At 44.0% G+C, this 20,857-nt stretch overlaps 1 protein-coding gene across 1 annotated transcript; it reads left to right on the top strand.

Annotated features, from left to right (window-relative positions):
• Positions 1-6,078: 6,078 nt before the first annotated feature.
• On the top strand, positions 6,079-16,998 carry vegfd (vascular endothelial growth factor D). The gene is made up of 8 exons (XM_034103588.2): positions 6,079-6,476; positions 14,048-14,249; positions 14,340-14,460; positions 15,379-15,448; positions 15,564-15,691; positions 15,769-15,884; positions 16,441-16,606; positions 16,865-16,998. The coding sequence occupies exons 1-8, from the start codon at positions 6,369-6,371 to the stop codon at positions 16,881-16,883; spliced, it is 930 nt and encodes a 309-aa protein (XP_033959479.1). The 5' UTR covers positions 6,079-6,368; the 3' UTR covers positions 16,884-16,998.
• Positions 16,999-20,857: the final 3,859 nt, after the last annotated feature.

Genomic DNA, 20,857 nt, shown 5'->3' on the forward strand with positions numbered 1-20,857 from the left:
CTGTTCGTCCTGCCTCGGGCTGGAACACGCCCGAGGCGCTATCGACAACCCCGGCTCATGCGGACATTGTGTCCGCTTCACAGTCAAGAGCCTCCGCCGACGGCTAGCGAGACAAGCTAGCCTGTCGGAACAGGACCCCCCCATGTCCATGGACCGGCCGGCAGTCAAGACACGGGGGCGTCCGCCACAGAGAGCGAACCCCTCTCCGTGTCGGTCTGGGGCTCATTATCAGCGATGGCCTCAGAACTGGAATCCCGCGCCCTGACAGGCCGGGACCCGGTGACGACAAGACACGCGGGAACGGATTCCCGTGCTTTATCAAGCTGGGGCTCCCGGTTAGACCTCACCATGGTCTCACCCGCGGAGGATATCCTCGAGTTGGATTATGAGGAGGACGCCCTGGCGTTCCTCCTGTCCGAGTGAGATGAACAAGAAGAGGACACCTTCATGTCATCGGCCCAGGCTGCAAAGCCTGAAGCGAGGGCTGCTCTCCCGGGCGACAGCACACCAGCTTCGCCCGTTCTGAGCATGGACCTGCAGGCCGTGTGCAAACGCGCTGCGGTCAGACTCAATGTTCCGTGGCCTGAAATGGCCCAGGAGACCTCCAGGTCCCGCTACGAGGGGAAGCATCTTCCCCAAACAGCGGGCAAAGGGAGGCAACTCCTCCCGGTTTTTCCAGAAATGTTTGATGAAGTGTCGGTCTCGTGGAGAGACCGGCCCTTCAGCAACAAGGTCCCAATCCAGGGTGCCTCCTCCCTGGACTGCGATGGAATGGAGAGGCTCGGCCTGCTCCGCATACCGCCCATGGAACCGCTGGTGGCGGCCCACCTTCTACCAAAGGTGGGCCCCTCACCGAGAAGGAACCCCACGCTGCCAGCAAAGGCGGACCGCTTTCAGTCTACAATGACTGAAAAGTCCTACAAAGCGGCAGCGCTGTCCGCCAGGGCCCTGAACGTGTCCTCGCTGCTAACCGCCTACCAAGCGGAGCTCTGCGAGGACCTGTTGGGTAGCCCGGGAACAGCCACTCTGGACGAGATGGCAGAGGTCACGGACATTTGGAAGGGTCCAGCCGCTGCCTTCGCAGCAGCAGTCCTTCACCCAAGCTGTCTCGAACTCTGCTCGGTTTAAAGCACCGGACAAGCAGAGGTCGCAGCCCACCCCGAGTCCCCAGCCCAGGCTGGAGACAAGGGCAAGTTGGCCGAGAAAATCTCCGGTTCCGGCTGCAGCTCAGGCTCAGCCAACCCAGAATTTCGGCCAGCAATCGAGGAAGAAGAAGCGAGCGGCGTGACAGCCCCTCCTTCTCCCCTCCGTGAATGTGTTCCCGCCGCCTCGAGAGATGCCTAAACACCATCCTCAAGTTCGCACAAACACATGTCACACATTGATTGATTCCTCTGTCATAAAACATTTGCCGCTGACGCATCCAGGCTTCAGGCCGAGGGCGCAGCTCAAAAAAATTAAAAGAAAAAAAATGAGCCATTAAACAGCCTGTCAATTGTTCCCCTTCTGAGAGCAGCTATGGTATCTCTCAAAAGGCGGATTATTGGCGGGTCTGTGAAGGCACCACCGCCACGCGCACGCGCAGTGCCGGCTGGGGCTTTAAGGGCACCACCGTCATGCGCAGTGCCGGCTGGAGCCGTAAGCGTGACATCTCAGCTGGCTCTAAGGAGCATACAGCAGGAGATACTCACGACATCTGCCTGGGCTTCTCAAAACAGTTACACTTTATCTGTTTTCACAAGCCCAGAGAGAGTCAACCCATATTCTGGAGAGAGAGGCTCTCTCTCTCCTAGAAAGAAGGGTTTTATCTATAATGCCCGCCGAGCAGAGTCAGATTACGCAGACAAATGTCCTCGTAAAGCACCCGCTCAACATGGGGCTCATAATAAAACTAAACCCCGCTCGCCACGGCGTGCAGGGTTTAGTTAGAGTATTGGTTAGAGTATTGGTTATTATGTAATGCGTAGTGGCACTACATCCGACTTTTCTAGTGCGGAACGCGCCTACGGGTGCTGTCCTTTCACGGAAGGTGGTCACCACGGACGCATGTCAGACAGGCTGATAGGGTATTTACGAAGGTCGCCCGGTGAGAGGTCCCTAGAGCAGAGACCTCCAGCGGGCGCACGTAAATTACCCGGAGCTTTTAGCGGTGTTCCCCACCCTAAAACGCTTCCTGCCTTCTCTCAGAGGACACCATGTCCTCGTGAGGACAGACAACACGATATCGTGTATGAACCGCCAAGGGAGGTTGCGTTGTCTCCAGTCACACACACTGGCACACAAACTGATCCCTTGGAGCGGCAGACGTCTCCTCTCTCTGAGAGCGACACAGGTACCGAGAGTGATGCACCTCGGGACAGAACTACTGTCCAGAGGTGCACCACTCTATGCAGACTGGACTCCTCATCCAAGGATCGGGAGTCCGCTGTGGGTGCGTTACGGCGGAGCCGCGTTAAATCTGTTCGCATAAAGAAAAAATGCTCAATGACAGCTGTTCTCTTTAATGCACGATTTAAACGCACTGTTAGGCGTGGACGCACTCGTACACGATTGACCTCCGGGTCCTCTGTACGCGTTCCCACCCCTGGCTCTGTTACCCCCAACTCTGGCCAGAGTGAAGGAGCAACGCCACACACTTACTCTGATGTTTCTGCCCTAGCAGTACGGGCTGGCGGAGATATATCAGCTGTTGTGCGGGCAGCCATGGCAGCCCCCACCACGCAGGGACAGATTGTCTCAGGCGGGGGGGGGGCGATCCTTCACCCACGCCCAGAGCGCGGGGCACTATGGGCCTGACCCGTGAGTGGTACAATCTGAATACAGTGGGACTCCCTCAGAAGGTGATAAACACTATTCAGAGTGCGAGAGCTTCCTCCACCAGGTCTCTCTATGACTGTAAGGTGGAGGGTGTTTGAGGAGTGGTGCCTTCAAAAAGGACACATCTCTTTTCAATGTCCTGTCGGGGTGATTTTATCATTTCTACAGGACTTGATCGATAAACACAGAGCTTTTTCCACGATCAAGGTGTACCTGGCTGCTATTGCTGCATGCCATGTGGGCTTTGAGGGTAAGACGGCTAGCCAACACCCTTTGGTCTGCCGTTTTATGAAGGGAGCTCGCAGGCTCCTCCCTGTCTCCAGGTCGCTGGTGCCCTTATGGGACCTGGCAGTGGTTTTGAATGGGCTCAGAATGACCCCATTTGAACCCCTGGAAGGAGCTGACATGAAACATCTGTCACTCAAGACAGTGCTGTTACTGGCCCTGGCATCCGCCAAGCGGGTCAGCGATATCCATGCACTGTCTGTACATCCCTCATGCACTCAGTTCGCCCCAGGGCAAACAAGAGTGTTGTTGAAGCCCAACCCTGCCTTTACACCAAAGGTGGTTGGTTCGTGTACCCCAATTGACATTGAGGCATTTCCTCCGCAGCTGGTTTCCTCCGGGGAGCAGCAGCAGGATCTGTTGTGTCCAGTCCGGGCTTTACACACATATATGGACAGATCAAAGGAGCTTCGTCTTAATGACCAACTCTTCGTGTCCTGGGCTAACCCTCACAAGGGCAAGCCTGTTACTAAGCAACGGCTCTCCCACTGGATTGTGGAGGCAATTGCTTTGGCCTATACCAGTCAGAATTTGCAAGCACCTTCGGGTCTGCGGGCTCACTCGACTCGGGGCCTGGCTACATCCTGGGCTTTGTTCAAGGGTGTTTCCATCCAAGACATCTGTGCAGCGGCAAGCTGGTCCTCGCCGCTCACTTTTTTCCGCTTTTACAGGCTAGACGTCTCCGCTCCAAGCGTGGCCCGAGCAGTGCTGGGCACCTTGTTGAGTCAGGACTCTATCTGTTAAATTCTGGTTGATCGGTGATTTTCGAGATAAGCTCGTCTGGCAATACGGGAGCTACAATATCCCATAGTGAGACATCGAACGGAGTGATACGGCCCCTACACACGGCGGCGTGCGTTGCCGCTTGGCGGTGGGCGTGTCTTGAGCTTGGGGAGTCAACGCGAGCAGCCCGACCAACAACCAACCACATGAATGTCCCGCCCCGGACATACAAAGCAAAGCATTCATGCTACATCCATGCTGGCTAAATATACTGTCTATGCTTGCTAGCTGTCCATTCAAACGAAGTACACTGGATATAAACTCCCCAAACAAGCGAAAACCTACCAGTTTCCCCCACTGTCTTTGCCACCTCCCCCCATGCCTGGCTCCTCCGGTTTGTATCCCTGTATGTAAAGAGGGACTGGTCATAGAGTACCGGGTGATTCCCTACCGCCACGATAATTTTCTCCTCCTTTTGTTGACATATGGGAAATAACTGCGGTCTGGCTCTCCCAACATACACCCGGTTTGATTGGCTACTGCTTGTACTGTCAGATTTACATACGAGGGATTTGATTGGCTGACGCCTCCGTCGAGGCGGGAAAAGTAGAACATTGCTCTACTTTTGCAGCGAGCACCTCGAGAGAAGCTACGCTTTGCTCCCACAATGCAGTTCGGCGAAACGTGACGTCACCCCATTCAAAGTGAATGGGCAGAAGCGTTGAAGCAGCAACGCACACCGCCGTGTGTAGGGGCCGTTATGAATGAGAACTATAGGTTACTTACGTAACCCCAGTGCTCAGAGTAACATGAAGTGAGATGTCTCACCAGACGGCCCTCCTTGCTATGGTGAAGCGAGAAGAGGTGCTTATTTTGAATGACGCATGCGTTGTGGCGCAAGCTACTTATAGGGGGTGATTTCCCCTGACGCTGACGTCAAGATCACCAGCCAATCAGGATTGGCGTAATGAGATTGCTGCTTCTGTTTGCTCCGCGATGAGGCGCATCCCATAGTGAGACATCTCACTTCATGTTACTCTGAGAACTGGGGTTACGTAAGTAACCTATAGTTTTTGCGTGGCTGTGTCTTAGTTGTAAGCCCAGTGGCGATCTGTCATACTGATCATACAGTCAATAACTTTGTTGTTATTAGCATCTGGTTAGCTAGCTATGCTAACGAATATAAGAAGCTTTTTCTACAACCAGTGAGGTAAAGGCACATCTTTATATGATCATTATACAGTAGTTATAAAAAAATAAGAGAATAAAGTAAACAGGTATAAAATACTATATGACAGTAAAAAAAAAAGTTGAAAGGGGAGTGATTTGTAAAATATCCATAAAGAAAAAGAAAATCTGCTTACAGTTCTGTTTCATATGGGTGTTGAGAGATGTATCCATAGATCTACTAATGTTGCTCTCAAAGTGCACCAGATTGATCCTTTTAACTTCAACATTTAAAAAAAAATCTTCCCGGGGGAGCATGCCCCCAGGACCCCCCTAGAGGAGGTTAGGTCCCCCCCACTTAAATCATGTTCACATGGATAGGAGTCTAAATACATTTGCACACATCTTGTGTCCATATCTTTCTGTTTGGGTGGTCATGTCACAACTCGGCACGTGCATGCATGCGCGAGTCATGGCAAGATATCTGGATTAAGAGGTTGCTTTTTCTTTGCACAGCATGAAAGAAAGGTGAAATGAGTGGGCTGTGATTTTAGTATTTTTAAGCAGAGGTCAATAATTTGTACGGCCCTCGGAGGATGTTGAAAACATTGAAATGGCCCTTGAGAGGAAAAAGGTTCCCCACCCTTGTCTTATAAGAAGGAGTTGTGGGGTTTTGCACCTCGGGGCCTTTTAACACGGTCAACCACAGTAGTATTTGGAGAACTGGGGAGTGACAGGAAAGGTTTAACAAATTGAAACCACTGAAATCAGCAGTCTTTTTTCAGAAGGAAATATAGAGAAGAAACACAGAGGAATTAGTTTGGATCATAGTTTAGGCCTTCAATTCATTCTGACATAAGAGAGTGTGCCTTTGGGAAGTCCTCAAGAGATCTTGACTTTTTCTGAGGTAATGTTCAACTTCTGAATTGTAGTGGCTACGTTATTTAACTGGACACCTCAGGTTGTGCATCAACGCTTCTGCAGTAAGAGGTGCATGTTTTAAAGCCTCTTAAACCTCCTCCATTTGGCTCGTGGGCGTTTGGGTTGCTGTCACAGGTTACGTCTGGCTTGGATGCACACACACACACACACACACACACACACACACACACACACACACACACACACACACACACACACACACACACACACACACACACACACACTCTTTACTGTGCAGCTGGAAGATCAAGAGTTTGTGCTGCACATGCCTGCACTGAGCGGACGGAGGGTGTGTGGTCTGAGAGACTCAGCTGGTCTGGGAAACTGAGTCAGAGATCCAGCCAGCTCTAAGTGCTTTGTGCCAGAAGGAAAAGGAGACAAGTCCATACTGCCGAGTGCTTCTCAGGGACTGTGAGCAGAGCCAAGGAATAAAGATGAAGGTGAAACGGACTTTGGGAAGAATCTCCTGCTTAGTTACTCTACTGGTGGAGCTGAGCTGGATAAACGTGGGCCACAGCATGCACAGAGAGGGAGGAAGTAGGGTAAGTGCAGTGTCAAGCCTTATGTGTTCAAGTGTATGTGATATGTATGTAACACAACAAGCTTCTTGGAATTCACTGCTGTTTGTAGATGTAACAACTGTTTTTTTTCTTATCGTTTCTTTATTAAAAATAACTTTCATTTTGTTAACCAACTTTATCCAGAAAACAAAAATGCAAACACTGCGTTGCTGTTATATTCTTTAAGCATTCAGGGCTTGATTCCCTTCAGTTTTGCAGTATTGCATATCTTCTTTCTGCTTTTAACTTCTTATACATATTACACTTAACCAGTTCACTCACATGCACTTACCACAGTCTGTCCACTGAAACCCTAAGTGACAGCCGTCATGCACTTGCCCTTGCATGTGTCTTTAAGAACAAATACAAGGCATAATTGTATCTGCAACTGGGGGATAATTAAACACCTTCGGTAATATTCTCATAACTAGCCGTCATTCATTATTGTCTCTCCCTAATCGCTCTGTTGTCAATCTTCCCCAACCTTAACCTCTCTTTCAATTCCGGTCATCCCTCTTTCAGGCACTTTCCCTCTCTGTTTCTCATTAGTTGGTCTATTCTCTGGAAGAAATTGCGAGGGGAAACCTCCCTATTTTTTGTTGTTGTTTCTTTGATTTAAGTGGAAGCAGTCATCCAGTCAACCCCACCCTGCACTCTGCAACACACTGAACACATCAGAGGACTCACATCATTACAGTTGTCCAGAGGAAATAAAGCAAACATGCTGCGGACACGTGCAATATTCCATGACTCTGACGTTTGTAGACCATCTGGTATCAGGATTAGGCTTTGCCGCCTCAAAACGAGCCTTTCCTCTCATCTTGTGGGATTGGTTTTAGGACCATTATTATTCATTATCTTTATTAGTAGTCTTAATCGAAACATATCAAATGGAACTTTTCAATTTAAGCTGATGATACAGTAATATATTGCTCTGTGTCCACCCCAAATCAGGCTCTTGATCAGCTCCAGACTGATTTTAACACTGTGTGACTTGAAACTCCTGTTTCTCGTTTAACATTTTTGTTTCTGTTACACTACAGTGATGTTGTTTATATCTACATAGGCTCTTTGAAAACCGTTTACTGCGGGGCACTGAGGTTCATTACACATTTTAAAATACGCACCATTGCTGCTTGTATCCTTGGTTTGCTCTGACCACCCGCATACAAAACCATTGGCACACCCTTATTTATAAGGCTATTCTTGGTGCTCTTCCACCTTAATTGCAGATTTACATCTGTCAGAAAAGTATGGGAAGCCATCGGCTTTGCTCAGAGGATAACTGTCCCTGTAGTCCACACTGAGCTGAGGAAAAGGGCTTTGAGTTACGCTGCTCCATTTGAAACCTGCTGCAACATGACCTGAAAATGTTGGCGCTGGTCTGAACAGTTCTTAAGTGCTTCTTAGTGACCGAGAAGCAAATAACTCTTCTGACTGATATTCCTGATTAACCATATATGTTCTCTGTTATTGATTTGATTGTGTGTTCTCTAATATGCTGCTGCCTATCTTGGCCAAGACTCTCCTAAATAAAGGTTAAATTAATAAATAAAACCCTCTCAACTATCACCTTTAGAAAGATCATTCGGTCTTGGATATTTAAAGTCTATACTAATGTTAAAACAAAAGTGAAACAGTAAAAAGGGCACAGTTTGAACCATAATCAAAGATACAGTACATATTGACCTCATCTGAAGCACTATTTATTACTCATTGTTTTAGTGTAAATTGCCAGGCGTTGGAGATATTGGCCGTAGGGATGTCTGCCTTCTCTCAAATCAAGGTGAACTAGATGAAACTCGGCTTGTGGTGCTCAAAGGACCAAAACATTTAATTTCAATGATTCAACATCGGTGTCACCCTCGGCTGAGATGTAACATTAGCTCGCTCAGGAGAGCCTGAACAAGGTCTATGGATTATCTCGAGTAACTAGGTTATGATGTCTAGATAGAGAAACATAGAGACAGTGCTCTGAAGTTTTTTAATGTATTTTTGTTATGCTTTAAGCACCACACGCCGGTACATCCGATATCTCACAACATCTTTGGGGTGAACTGTCCCTTTAAGATAAACTTATGTAATCATCTTTTTATTTGACAACTTATTTTATCCAAACTGTTCAACTTCCATTCTGCTTTTGTCGTGTAGCATGGCAGGTGGTTTTATGGTGTTCTCCCACCACCGCAGCCTCCTCTCAGAGTGCATGATGGTGGTTTGGTTGGCTGAGGCCCATATTTATCAGATGCATATAAGACTGCGTGTCATCCTTATATGTATTTGAAAGTAAAGTATCTCGTAGCAGAGTCATGAGCCTTCAGAATGAGCAGTGTTCAGACGGATGAAAACAGATTGGAGCAGAGACACACATTTGCTGCTGCAGCTGTTGATAATCACACTGACTAATGTGTGTGACATCAGGCAGAGTGCTCCAAGTAACTCCACGCTACAGCAAACATAATGCTAACTCAGCCTCACTGTTAGGCACGCTAGCAGAAAATAATGCACATAAAGTAGCTATAAATGCATTTAATTTGAACCATTCCAGTTTTTAATTAAACTTCACTTGCTAGCTTAAATATATTTTGACCACACTAATGAGTCTACAGCCACGTTGTATGGGCTCAGAACAGTCTCATAATACACACATGCACACAGAAGGATTCAAACTTGTATTTCATGATCCGCAAAAGGATTCACACTTGTGTTTTTCAATGCACACACAAATGTGTTCCGTTTCATATACATGTAAATAAAATCACATGAGCGCGCCCCCACGAGGGTAGATTTCTTGCGTTCATGACGTAGCGCTTCATGTACGCATTTTGCGCTGTCAGGAGCTGACAGGTCCATGGAGCCTGACTGCAGGCGCTAATCTCAGGACACCTCCACTCTCAGTACATTTCCACTTTCCGAACAAGAAATGCACGCAAATACAAACCTTTATATTATTAAGATACATCGCCACTTTCCGAACCATTGATGAATGCTTGTGTACACAAAAACGGCAGGCAAAACCGTTTTAAATGTGTGTTTCCTGTATGGCGAATACAGCTGCTTTATTTATGTCTGTATGAAGTTGTTGTGAGTGTGGAGGGAGCAGCTACAGGTTAGCTTAGCCTAATCGATCAGTGCACTACGAAGCCAGTGCTAGACAGTGAACTGTCAACAGGGGGGAGAACCGTCCAGGGTGCGAACAGGAGGGGAGCAGTGGGAGCTATAGCTCCCCTAGTGGTGACTCTCTAAAATACTGATATGATGACCAAATAAATTCCATTTTGGGCATGTCTTTTTTTTCAAAGGTGTAAAATAAGTGAAATAACCAGCCAACAGTGGAGTGAGTGGATCACACGCCTCCCATGGCTGTTCTCCAAGGATGGATGCATAGGCTGTACTCTTTGCAGGGATGCTAAAAGCCTTCTCCTCAGTAGGGCTACTGATAAAGGTGGAGCGCACTTATCAGAAGAATGGATGAACGGAGACGTAACCAGTAAAACAAAGAACAACTTGCGTAAGAAAATCTACAATCATCGGGATAGTGTGGCGCACAACAGGGCAGTTGAACTGGCAGAAACAAGAAAACAAGCAATACTGCCGAACCAGATTCTCGCAATCAACGCAAAGTTGTTAGAGGAAACGTCCAATGCTTTCAGATCCACCTATATGATAACAAAGGAAAGGATGGCATTTAAAAAACTCCCACCTGTCATGCTCCAAGAGATCAATGGGGCAAAGGTAGGCGCTGTACACAGATCCGACAAATCCTGTGCTGAGATTATTGGCCACATTGCACTCGAAATGCAGAAAAAGTTTGTTTCTAATGTTAAAAAGGCCCAGTCAAAAATAAGCATCACTATCGATGAGAGCACTGTAAGATATGTGAAATGTGACGTGACAGGAAAGGGAGATGTGGATAATGTCTTTTTAGACCTCAAGGAGTTAGCCCAGGGCACAGACGCCGAGTCCATCTACAACAGCCTGAGAGAGGCTAGCCACTGACGGCGCGTCTGTCCTCACTGGCAAAAACAGTGGGGTCATTGCTCGGCTAAAACAGGACTTCCCCAAAATCCAGTCTATACATTGTCTTTGCCACCGGCTAGAATTGGCAGTCCATGACTCTCTAAAACTTGTTGCTGGATGTAACCACTTCGAGATTTTCGTTTCAAAGTTGTACAATCAGTCCGCAAAGAATGTGAGACTCCTGGAGGAGGCAGCAGCGGAGTTGAATATGCAGCTTTTAAAACACGAGCAGATGTTTATCATCAGGTGGGTGTCAAGCAGTTTTAGAACTGTTAAAGCCGTCTTGAACAACTACCCTGCTTTAGCAAGCCACTTTAAAGTCGCAAGTGAGGATCCATCTCGTAATGACACTGAAAGGAAGAAATTCCTTGGGCTCCATAAACAACTCTCAAACGCTGGATTTGTAGCCGATCTGGCTTGCATGAAAGACATGCTTCGTGAGCTGCAGGCCCTGTCACTAAGGTTGCAGCAAAGGGACATAGATATAGTGAGCGCTAATTGTCAGATTCAGCAGTGCATCGATGTACTTTCTGCTATGAAAGAGTGTGGAGGTAAATCAGCACAGAAGGCCGAGGAACGCATAACACAAGGACTGTTCAAAGGTTTGGAGCTAGTAGAGAGCAGCGGTAAGATTAAAAGGGGTCAGTTCTATCAGTCTGTGATCGACAATCTTAAGAAGCGAATGCCAGAGTCAGATCTCGTTAATATGCTCAAACCCCTCAACAAGCGCTTTTGGCCACAGGACCGCAACGCACTTATACTTTATGGGGGAAAAGAAATACGGGCCCTTGCGAAAGCACTCGGTGAATCTGCCAGTGAAGCAGTGCAGGAACTTCCCGACTGGAAGTTACAAGATGCTACACCTGCACCAGGCAAAACGCTGGAGAAACTGTCCATAGCAAGCAGAACATACCTGCCCACTTCATCGGAGTTCGAGAGGGGCTTTTCAGCTGTGAATGACACTGACAGTAAGACTCGCAATAGACTGCGTGAAGCCAGCATCTCATCACTACTTTTTGTGGACCTTAATGGACCTCCACTGGAGAGATTCGATCCAACGCTTTTCATCACATCTTGGCTTAAATCGGGTCATAGTCTGTCCACATCATGGGCTAGTGGACCTAGAGCAAAATCAGCTGAGCCCAGGCCGCTGTGGTCGCTTTTGTGTTAGGTAAGGCCCGCTTTTACTTTAATGTTGCTGTGTTGTAAGACAAGGCAAGGCACGTTTATTTATATAGCACCTTTCAACACAAGGACATTCAAAGTGCTTTACAAAAAACGAAAGACATTAAGAAAATGCCATTTAAAATCAGTCATTAAAAAGAAAAGATAATAAAATAAACATTAAAAGAAAAAATACATGGATAAATGTTACAGTGCAGTTTAAGATGTGAATAGTTCAATTAAAAGCAGCGGCAAAAAGAAAAGTCTTCAGCCTGGATTTAAAAGTAGTCAGAGTTGCAGCGGACCTGCAGGTTTCTGGGAGTTTGTTCCAGATATTTGCAGCATAATAACTGAACGCTGCTTTACCATGTTTAGTTCTGACTCTGTAGGCCTATGGATTGCTGTGATAGGCCTACTTATGAGAGAAGGGCTATGTGCATCGTTGTGTAGTGTGTGTGGCGTTGCGTCTCTCCAGGCAGTGAGAGGGTTGTGTTGTGCTATAGCTGTATTATTAATATTAATATTGTTCATGGTTGGTGCCGCTGGCTGCTCTTATCGCGGGCTCTGTGTAGGCTACAGCCATAATAGGCTATAGCCCATGTGAAACAATGTAGCCTGTTTTTAAGTTGATTTAAATAGTCAAACGTTACATTGGTGGTCCGTGGATTATTTATTATCAAGTTGATTGAAGTTTGCGTAGCCCATACATGCTCGGGAAAACTGTTGACATGAACATGATCCATCGGGACGTTTCATGTAAATGTAAATGTAGACCTGTGTAGACCCGTGTGCAACAGATGTTCTCTTTATAATAGGCCTATGTCTGTTGTGCTGTTGCTATTAATGCACGGATCAGCATTTCCCCCCCCCCCCCCCCCCCCCGCAAAAAAAAAAAAATCCCTGCTCCCCCGGAGGTGGTATATAGCACACTGGCCCCGTCGGTCAGGAGAGCTGGATCTGATCGATATGGACATAAACGCGAGTGAAGTATAACCGGACTCGAGAGAGAGAGAGAGAGAGAGAGAGAGAGAGAGAGAGAGAGAGAGAGAGAGAGAGAGAGAGAGAGAGAGAGAGAGAGAGAGAGAGAGAGAGAGAGAGAGAGAGAGAGAGAGAGAGAGAGAGAGAGAGAGAGAGAGAGAGATCAGCTGCTGAGTCTGACGGAGACACGCTGCTCTGCATGATCACCTGAAGCTCCGACCCTCTGTTTAGCGAGCTGACCGGACAGCGCAAAATGCGTACATGAAGTGTCATGAACGCAAGAAATCATACCCTCGTGGGGGCGCGCTCATGTGATTGGCTTAGAATGAAGGAGACATCTGATTGGCTATAGATAGAAAAAATTACAACTACGAATCGGGTGACCGCCAGGGGAGTCTCAAAAAACCCACACACGAATGCACAGCGATCCGTGCACAGAAAGCGGTTTGTGTTTGCAGGTGCAGAGGTTTTAAACGGAAAACAAATATGTGAGGATCAAAAATACATTATGTAAAACTTTTGTCTGTATTTGGATTTTATTTACATGTCTATGAAACGGAACACATTGTGTGTGCATTGAAAAACACAAGTGTGGATCCGGAAATACAAGTGTGAATCCTTCTGTGTGCATGTGTGTATTATGAGACTGTTCTGAGCCCATACGTGTGTGGCTCTGTGAGGCTGCAGGCACAGCACTGTTTTGAGCTGAATGCAACGTAATGCTCCAGTAACATTGCTAGTGTTAAAGGTCACCTATTAAGGAGTGGCTCCTTATTTTCATCTAAAGTAAAAGACAGAGAATCAGCACTTTTGGAACTGAAACAGAGGGGTTTATGGGATGCTACAATGCATGATCTGTTTGGTATTTGGAGCCAAACACTTCAGAGACATGTTTTGTATATATATGAGACCTATAATAGCCTATATTGATGAAAAACAGTATAATAGAGGACCTTTAAGCATGGAATATTTAACAAGGCTGAATCTAAAATACTACTTATTTTTCCACTTCATATATCATTCTAACTAACAGAATGAGTTTGGGGTGCTATAGTCAGGGAATAGGGGTCGATAAAATATTTACTCTAATCCACACATGCCACAGGAAATCCCTGGGAATCTCCAAATTGCCTGGAGGCGGCTTCAGGCCCATAACTATTTATTTGAGGGGGAAATGTAATTATTCAAGGACGTATACAATGTTCCTCTTGTGGTTTTTTTTATGTGTATAATTAGTCTTTTAGAGAACCATATCTATCAAATTATTGTTTTCAATTAAGTTTAATTAATGTGACATTTTTGGGGGAAACTAATCCCCAAGTAAAACTGAGACAGATAATGAAGAAGTGTTAATGTAAAACATAAAGTATGACTGATCATGATCCCTGCAGGTAATGAAGCAGTGGGAGAGGAAGGTGCGCTCCGCCTCCAGCCTGGATGAGCTGCTGATGCTCACAGACTTTCCTGACTGGAAGTTGTGGAAGTGTCGTCCTCTGCTGCAACAGCCGGAGACCCTCTCTTCTCCACCTTCAGTGGGCTCACACCGCTCCACACGCTATGCTGCCGAATCTTACAGCCTGGAGATACTCAAAGGTCAGATATACAAACAGTAGGCTAAATGTACTCTGCATGTCTGTGTATGCGTGATTATGTTGTTATGAACAGTGTGTCTCTCCCATTTAGCCATTGATGAAGAGTGGCAGAGGACTCAGTGCATGCCAAGGGAAACATGTGTCGATGTGGCGAAGGAGCTTGGCACCGACCCCTCAATGTTCTTCAAACCACCATGTGTGTCCGTCCACAGGTTTGTTTAACATCAAACCAGATGTAGAACTTTAACATTGTTCACCAAACCCAATGCTATGAGCTGCAGCGTTCCAACATTCAACAACTTTGACGTGAAAAGGACCTCTTAGTAGTCATTAATGATGAAACAACCAACATGAATTTGGTTGTATTTAACACATTTTGAAATAATGTCGATACTTGGCTTTTACAAGGTATTGTATTACATTTTGAAAAATGCTGTTATTCACTATCTTGCTGAAAGTAAGATGATAAGATCAATGCATAAATATTAATCTAGCACCAGCCACTTGTTAGCTTAGTATACTGTAGCATAAAGACGAGGAACAGGGGAAACCAGGATCGGTCCAAAGGTAACAAACCTCACAGCAAATAAGTATATCTAAAGTACATCTTAAGCTATTAAATAAGGTACATTTAGTTTTCTGCTTAACCCATCAAAAAACGAAAGAATACACCATATTGTATTTTTACAGGGCTTATGTGCTGGATGTTTCATTAGCAGATAGCAGCAAATCCACTCACCCTCTCTCAATGAGGTAGAGGGGATAACAAGAGTTTTTTTTCTACAGATTAAACAAAGGAGTTATGGTATGTTGATAAGTGCGCTTTAGATGTACTCAAAGGATTTGCGTCCCTTTGGACAGAGCCAGACCAGCTGTTCCTCCCAGTAAACAATATTTGTGTTAAGCTAAGCAAAGTTACTATCCTTTATGTCAAGTGATGGATCGTACATTTATGTATTAGAAAGATTAATTTATTTCTGAATCCCTTTCAATAGATTCAATTAGGCATTTAACCAAATATGATATTGGAGAAAACTTAAAATTAACGACACAGACCCCTCCGTTTCAACAATTTACTTGAATTTTCCCATGCATCACTTTAACCAGATGTTCTTTTTTCCTACTGACAGGTGTAATGGCTGCTGCAATCATGAGGGTGTCACCTGCAGGAACACAACTTATGAATATGTGAATAAAACTGTGAGTGACAAAGCCTTAGATAATAAATGTCCTTTTTACCTGTTTGGTTTACCTTTCTCCAAGGGTTTAAGTATTCCAACATTATAACATATTTTCTGTGTGTTGTGCATTTCAGGTCCTTAGTGTTATTCCATTGAAGTTTGTACCTGAGCCTGTGCTAATAAAAGTAGCTAATCATACAGAGTGCAGGTGCATGGAGCCCGCCATAATACGTCGTAATGCTCAACCTCACAGGAGCAGTGGGTGAGTCATCTTGTTTCTCACCAGAATCTGATGTGATTTCATTTTATTCTGTTCTAATGCATCTGGTCAATTGGCAGCTGCTCTCCGATGAGCCAGCTGTCGGAGGCAGAAGACTCCAGAAGACTTTGTGCCAGTGGCTTGATTTGGGATTGTTCAAGTGACAGATGCATACCTTACCCTTCCAGTACACCAGGTGTGTGTGTGTGTGTGTGTGTGTGTGTGTGTGTGTGTGTGTGTGTGTGTGTGTGTGTGTGTGTGTGTGTGTGTGTGTGTGTGTGTGTGTGTGTGTGTGTGTGTGTGTGTGTGTGTGTGTGTGTGTGTGTGTGTGTGTGTGTGTGTGTGTGTGTGTGTGTGTGTGTGTGTGTGTGTGTGTGTGTGTGTGTGTGTGTGTGTGTGCGTGCGTGCGTGCGTGCGTGCGTGCGTGCGTGCGTGCGTGCGTGCGTGCGTGCGTGCGTGCGTGTGCGTGTGTGTGATCTTCCCGTCAGTTGTATTTTGTGTTTCTAATACCATTTTAAACTAGGACGGTGAACTATGGCAAACATAGTTTCTGCTTCTGCATGTCGTCTTTGTTAGCATGTTAGCATGCTGATATTAGCAGTAAGCTCAAACATATCATTATGCAAAGAACACTTGTCATCATGGCCAAGAACATTTATTTCACACTATTTAAAAATCAACATGCTAAGATTAGGATAGAAAAGAGATTGCTTGTTTATAACTCTAATGTGCCATTATGACCTCCTGCACAGAGCTTCCACTCAGTGCCTGGATGCCCGACTGTGAGATAGACGTGGAGCGCTGTGACTGTCTTCCTAGACCTGAACCAACTCTGCAGCCAGGACCCATCCAACGCTGTCATCTCAACTCCTCCATCTGTGCCAGCAGGCATCGACATTTTGACCAAGCCTCCTGCAGGTATTCCTGGGGAAGATATGTACAAAACTGTGTTTTTTTGCAAATACGTAGGTATCTCGAGTGCAACCAACCTGCAAACTATAAAACAATAAGAGAGGATTCAAAATAAAAAATAAAAAACTGAGTTCCCAGGAGACATTCAAATGGACTGATAAACAAAGTGTTCTTAAACTCATGCAGAGTCCAGGTTCATCTGGTGTTTCATTGCTTGTGAATTCATCCATACTTTATTCTAAATAAACCCTCTTTTATTCACAGATGCAAATGGCCCAAGTAGAAGTCCAGTTGGGAATTGAAATGACGACAACCTGCTCACGAAGGAAGTTCGGAGGCAGAGAAAAAAGGCTCATAATTTATTTACTGTCCTATTTATGCTGATCACTAATTAAGAAGATATTAACTGATACGACCATGTTAACTGCTTTTTTAACATGCTTACCTTATGTTTCCATCAATGTCTAAATTGTATGATTTGTACATTTGTTCATCCTGCACTGAATATGTAGTTTATATTAAAGATTATTTTTATAATTTTAATCTGTGATGGATTTGTGAATGACTTCTAATGTATGAATTACTACTAACAGCTAACATCAGAGAGGATATCCCACTGATTGTTGATCTTCATATATTCATTTCCAGTTGTTCAAAATATCTGAGTGTTTAATTTATTATAAATACACCGGCATTCGGACGCTTCGTAAAGGTATAGGGGGATGGCACCAAAAGGGATTTATTCGCTAAGAAACCTGTGACTTAGACAATGCAATCAATATTAAAGGCGGAAAAGCAAGACATGGCATGCTTTAAAACAGCATCCACATGTGCTACTGTATGCTGATCAACACAGACTTAAGGCTGTAACTCCTGAACAATACATTTGTGTTTTTCCTTGGTTTAGATCACTTTGCATACATCTGTATTATATTTGATAATAAATAACGTTTCCCTTTTTGATCAATGTCAAAAAAGCCATAATGAAATATTCTTTTATTCACTTGTGTGAAACTATGAAAGATATTTTTGCATACCATTTTTTATATAATATTTACATGCAGGTTTGCGGTTTTAAGATCTTGAGATCAGGAGTTTTTATTTATTTATGCAAGATGGAGCCAGAGGAGTTGATAATGATTGAAGACCTGCTGCAGCTTTTTTAAAGGCCGAGTCAATAAAGCTTCTCATAAAACAGGTGCGTCATCTGTAAAATGGGACTTAATTACTGTTGTTGCTTGGAGAATGTATTGATTTACATTCTGGTATTCCTGTAACCACCGACAGTGACGCTGATCTGGGGAAGGTTGGCAAAGTAATTGTGCATTGGAACAAAGCACAATGCCTTTTGTCGTACAAGCTTATCTGCTTCACTATATGTAATGATTATAATGTTAAACATCGAAGTGTACCATATATGTCATCCCTATGAGGGACCCATCATAAAAATGGTTAGATAACATAATGTTGTAATGTTAACTTATTATGTGTCAGTACTCCAGGGGGACATTGTAAAGGTGATAGTCATTGTGAAAGCTCTTTTCTTTGGGAGGGAGATTGCTCTAACAGCACCTTTATATCTACCCTCCAGGTGGAAACAGCCCCAATTGGTCTTCTTGCCATTCAGGCTGTTACTTGAGTCAGAATAAAAAGTGTGAAGATAAAGGGCAGAAATAACACTGATTTATCCTCATGGGCTAGACATTAAACTTGTTCTCAATTGTAATTTCTCGTACATTTGCAAAGACAATATTTTATATCTAAACTGTTAAATGATCACATAAATTTGTATTACCTCACAGTCTTCTTCCTCCCTTTGCTGTTGCATTGCTGCATATTTTGGTGTTTTACTGCCACCTGGAGATCAGTGGAAGAGTGTAAAACCATTGGGAGGAATGTGTATCCCTTCTTCCAGGTGCTACTAGAGGCCAGAAGGTACACATGTACATATTAATGTATACCTGTTCAAAACATTGATAAAACAGTATTGAAATAACAGATTACACCCAGTAGATAAACAGATATGAATGCATTACAAATAATAAAGAAAGTAACTCAAAAGGGGTGTAAAACATCTCCCCTCCTGGTCTCAGAGTAGAAGAGACTTGCATTTATTTCGAGAAATGTGATTTATGGAAGGTCATTTTATTTAATAATTAGATACATAAACTAACGTTACCAAGCCACACACAGGAATAACTTTCAACGAATGATAAGGATGGCACACTAGGTCCAAAAGTATGTGGACATACTGTATACAGTTAGTTCAGGCACTAACAGTTTCTGTACTGTCAGTCCAATAGTCTGTAATATTGGAGCCTTGTCACATAACATTAAGCCAATTGCAATGAATGTGTGATTGATTCTGGTGTTTTGAGGACCATGCTTCTTTCAATTCAAGGTCATTTGAAATAAAACCCAGATGCTTTTTATCCTTTGAAGATTTACAAATGTGTAATTAATTGCCCTTTTTACAGATATCACCCAGGCTTTGCTCTATTTCCTTTTGTTGGTCAAAAATACTGCTGCTAGGATTATCCCCGGGACAACAATTCTAAACTTTAATTCTAGCCTCCATGCATTGGCTTCCAGTTATTTTTTCACATTGATTTTCCAAATGTTATTATTGACCATCAAGGAATTAAATGACCAGACCCTAGTTTTATCAAAGATTTGCTAAGTCCTTATGTGCACATACATATGTGCATCCTTTATATCAGCTGAAAGTGGCCTTCTGAGCTTCCACAGAGTCCCCCTGGTGACTAAAGCTGCCTTCACACGGTAAGATATGTTCTCTTTGCTCCCCCTGAGGTGAGGTGCAATTATTTGCACATTGCAGTCCAGTTCCCCAATCTCTGAAACAATTTACCTGTTGAGATTAATTTAGCTAAATGTATTATTTATTTTAAATCTCTTTTTATTATTATTATTATTATTATCTCTAACTGAAGTTTAAAAAAAAGGCTGTATTTGATTCCTCTGTCACTAAGTAACGCACTTTTCACACACTTTCACTCAGATATCGATTGTCATCAAGTGTCAAAAAGACACATCTCACATTTTGAGGCCAGAAACATGTTGAGATCAAGATGCATGAAAGTCATCAAATGTAAATGTGACCCAAAACACCGTAACATAGGACTGAACTTAACTCAAGGAAACCTATTGCTTCAAGGTAAGATAACCAAATATAACTATACGTCTTAAAATGTGTTTATTTTTATTTTTACAGCACAATGGCTGAAAAGAAAATCATATGCTTTATCATTTTACACACAGACAAAACTACCGGAAATAGAAAAGAAAGCTTTTCACATCTTCACTACAACCAACAGAAACAAACCTATTAGGGCAAATTGTAAAAAAGATTACTCTGGGACACAGAATGACAATACCACATCCATGTTGTGCTTTTCAAAAGTGTGTAACCCTTTTTCCTTAATGCAACCATTTCATTTTTACAATTATAGCTTTTTCTTCACAACCTTTTTCTTCTACCACAATAATAGTAGAAGACTACTAGACGACTATTAAATTATTCGGAAATAAAAACGAGACAATAATAATGTGAATGTGTTCATTTTGTGTTCTCTACATTTTAAATTCTTTGGAATTATAAATAAATCACATGGCACAAATACATTAATGAGACTTGCTCTGTTGTGGACTGTGATGAATAGAAATGCTGAGCCTCTCGTCACCAATTATTAATTGTGCATACCCATGAGGCGTCATTGACATCAACTGTATAAACACGATGACATTCAGAGCTCTGACACTTTGTCTTTGGTTGCTGAAGCTTGCACATGAGTGGCAACAACCCACGGATCAATACACCGCTAAGTGAAGAGAAACAACACTTACACACACTAACCTTTACAGAGACTGTTCGATGGCTTAAGGAGATTGAGAGATGAGAAAAAGCCTTTTAAATTATTTCAATAAAAGAGTGTGAGTGTGAGTGAGAGACAACTTCAGACCATTTAAAAAGAGCTCATTCAATCTTTCTATAGGCTCTACTTCTTCACTGAGTTCAAAATGAGGACGAGTATTACTGAGAGTATTTCCTACAGATATTGTGAGTGTGTCCCTCTCAATGGCTTCGATGTTTGCCCTTCATAGTGAAGAATAAAGTGTACATTCTGAAGATACATGAAGTGATTCCTGTAGGATTTTTTAAAAGGGATTTTTAAATCATGTGCTTCTAATGGTCCTGATTTGAGTTTCTCTTATTCCCTGAATTTAAAATGTTATAAC

Source organism: Pseudochaenichthys georgianus, chromosome 3 (assembly GCF_902827115.2).
Source record: "Pseudochaenichthys georgianus chromosome 3, fPseGeo1.2, whole genome shotgun sequence".
Lineage (NCBI taxonomy): Eukaryota > Metazoa > Chordata > Actinopteri > Perciformes > Channichthyidae > Pseudochaenichthys > Pseudochaenichthys georgianus.

Bases quoted from the DNA above. Each gene is read 5' to 3' on its own strand.
- vegfd (XM_034103588.2), top strand. From the start codon at position 6,369: ATGAAGGTGAAACGGACTTTGGGAAGAATCTCCTGCTTAGTTACTCTA. The intron at 6,477-14,047 runs GTAAGTGCAGTG...TGATCCCTGCAG, and splicing joins ACAGAGAGGGAGGAAGTAGG to GTAATGAAGCAGTGGGAGAG. The intron at 15,692-15,768 runs GTGAGTCATCTT...GTCAATTGGCAG, and splicing joins CAACCTCACAGGAGCAGTGG to CTGCTCTCCGATGAGCCAGC.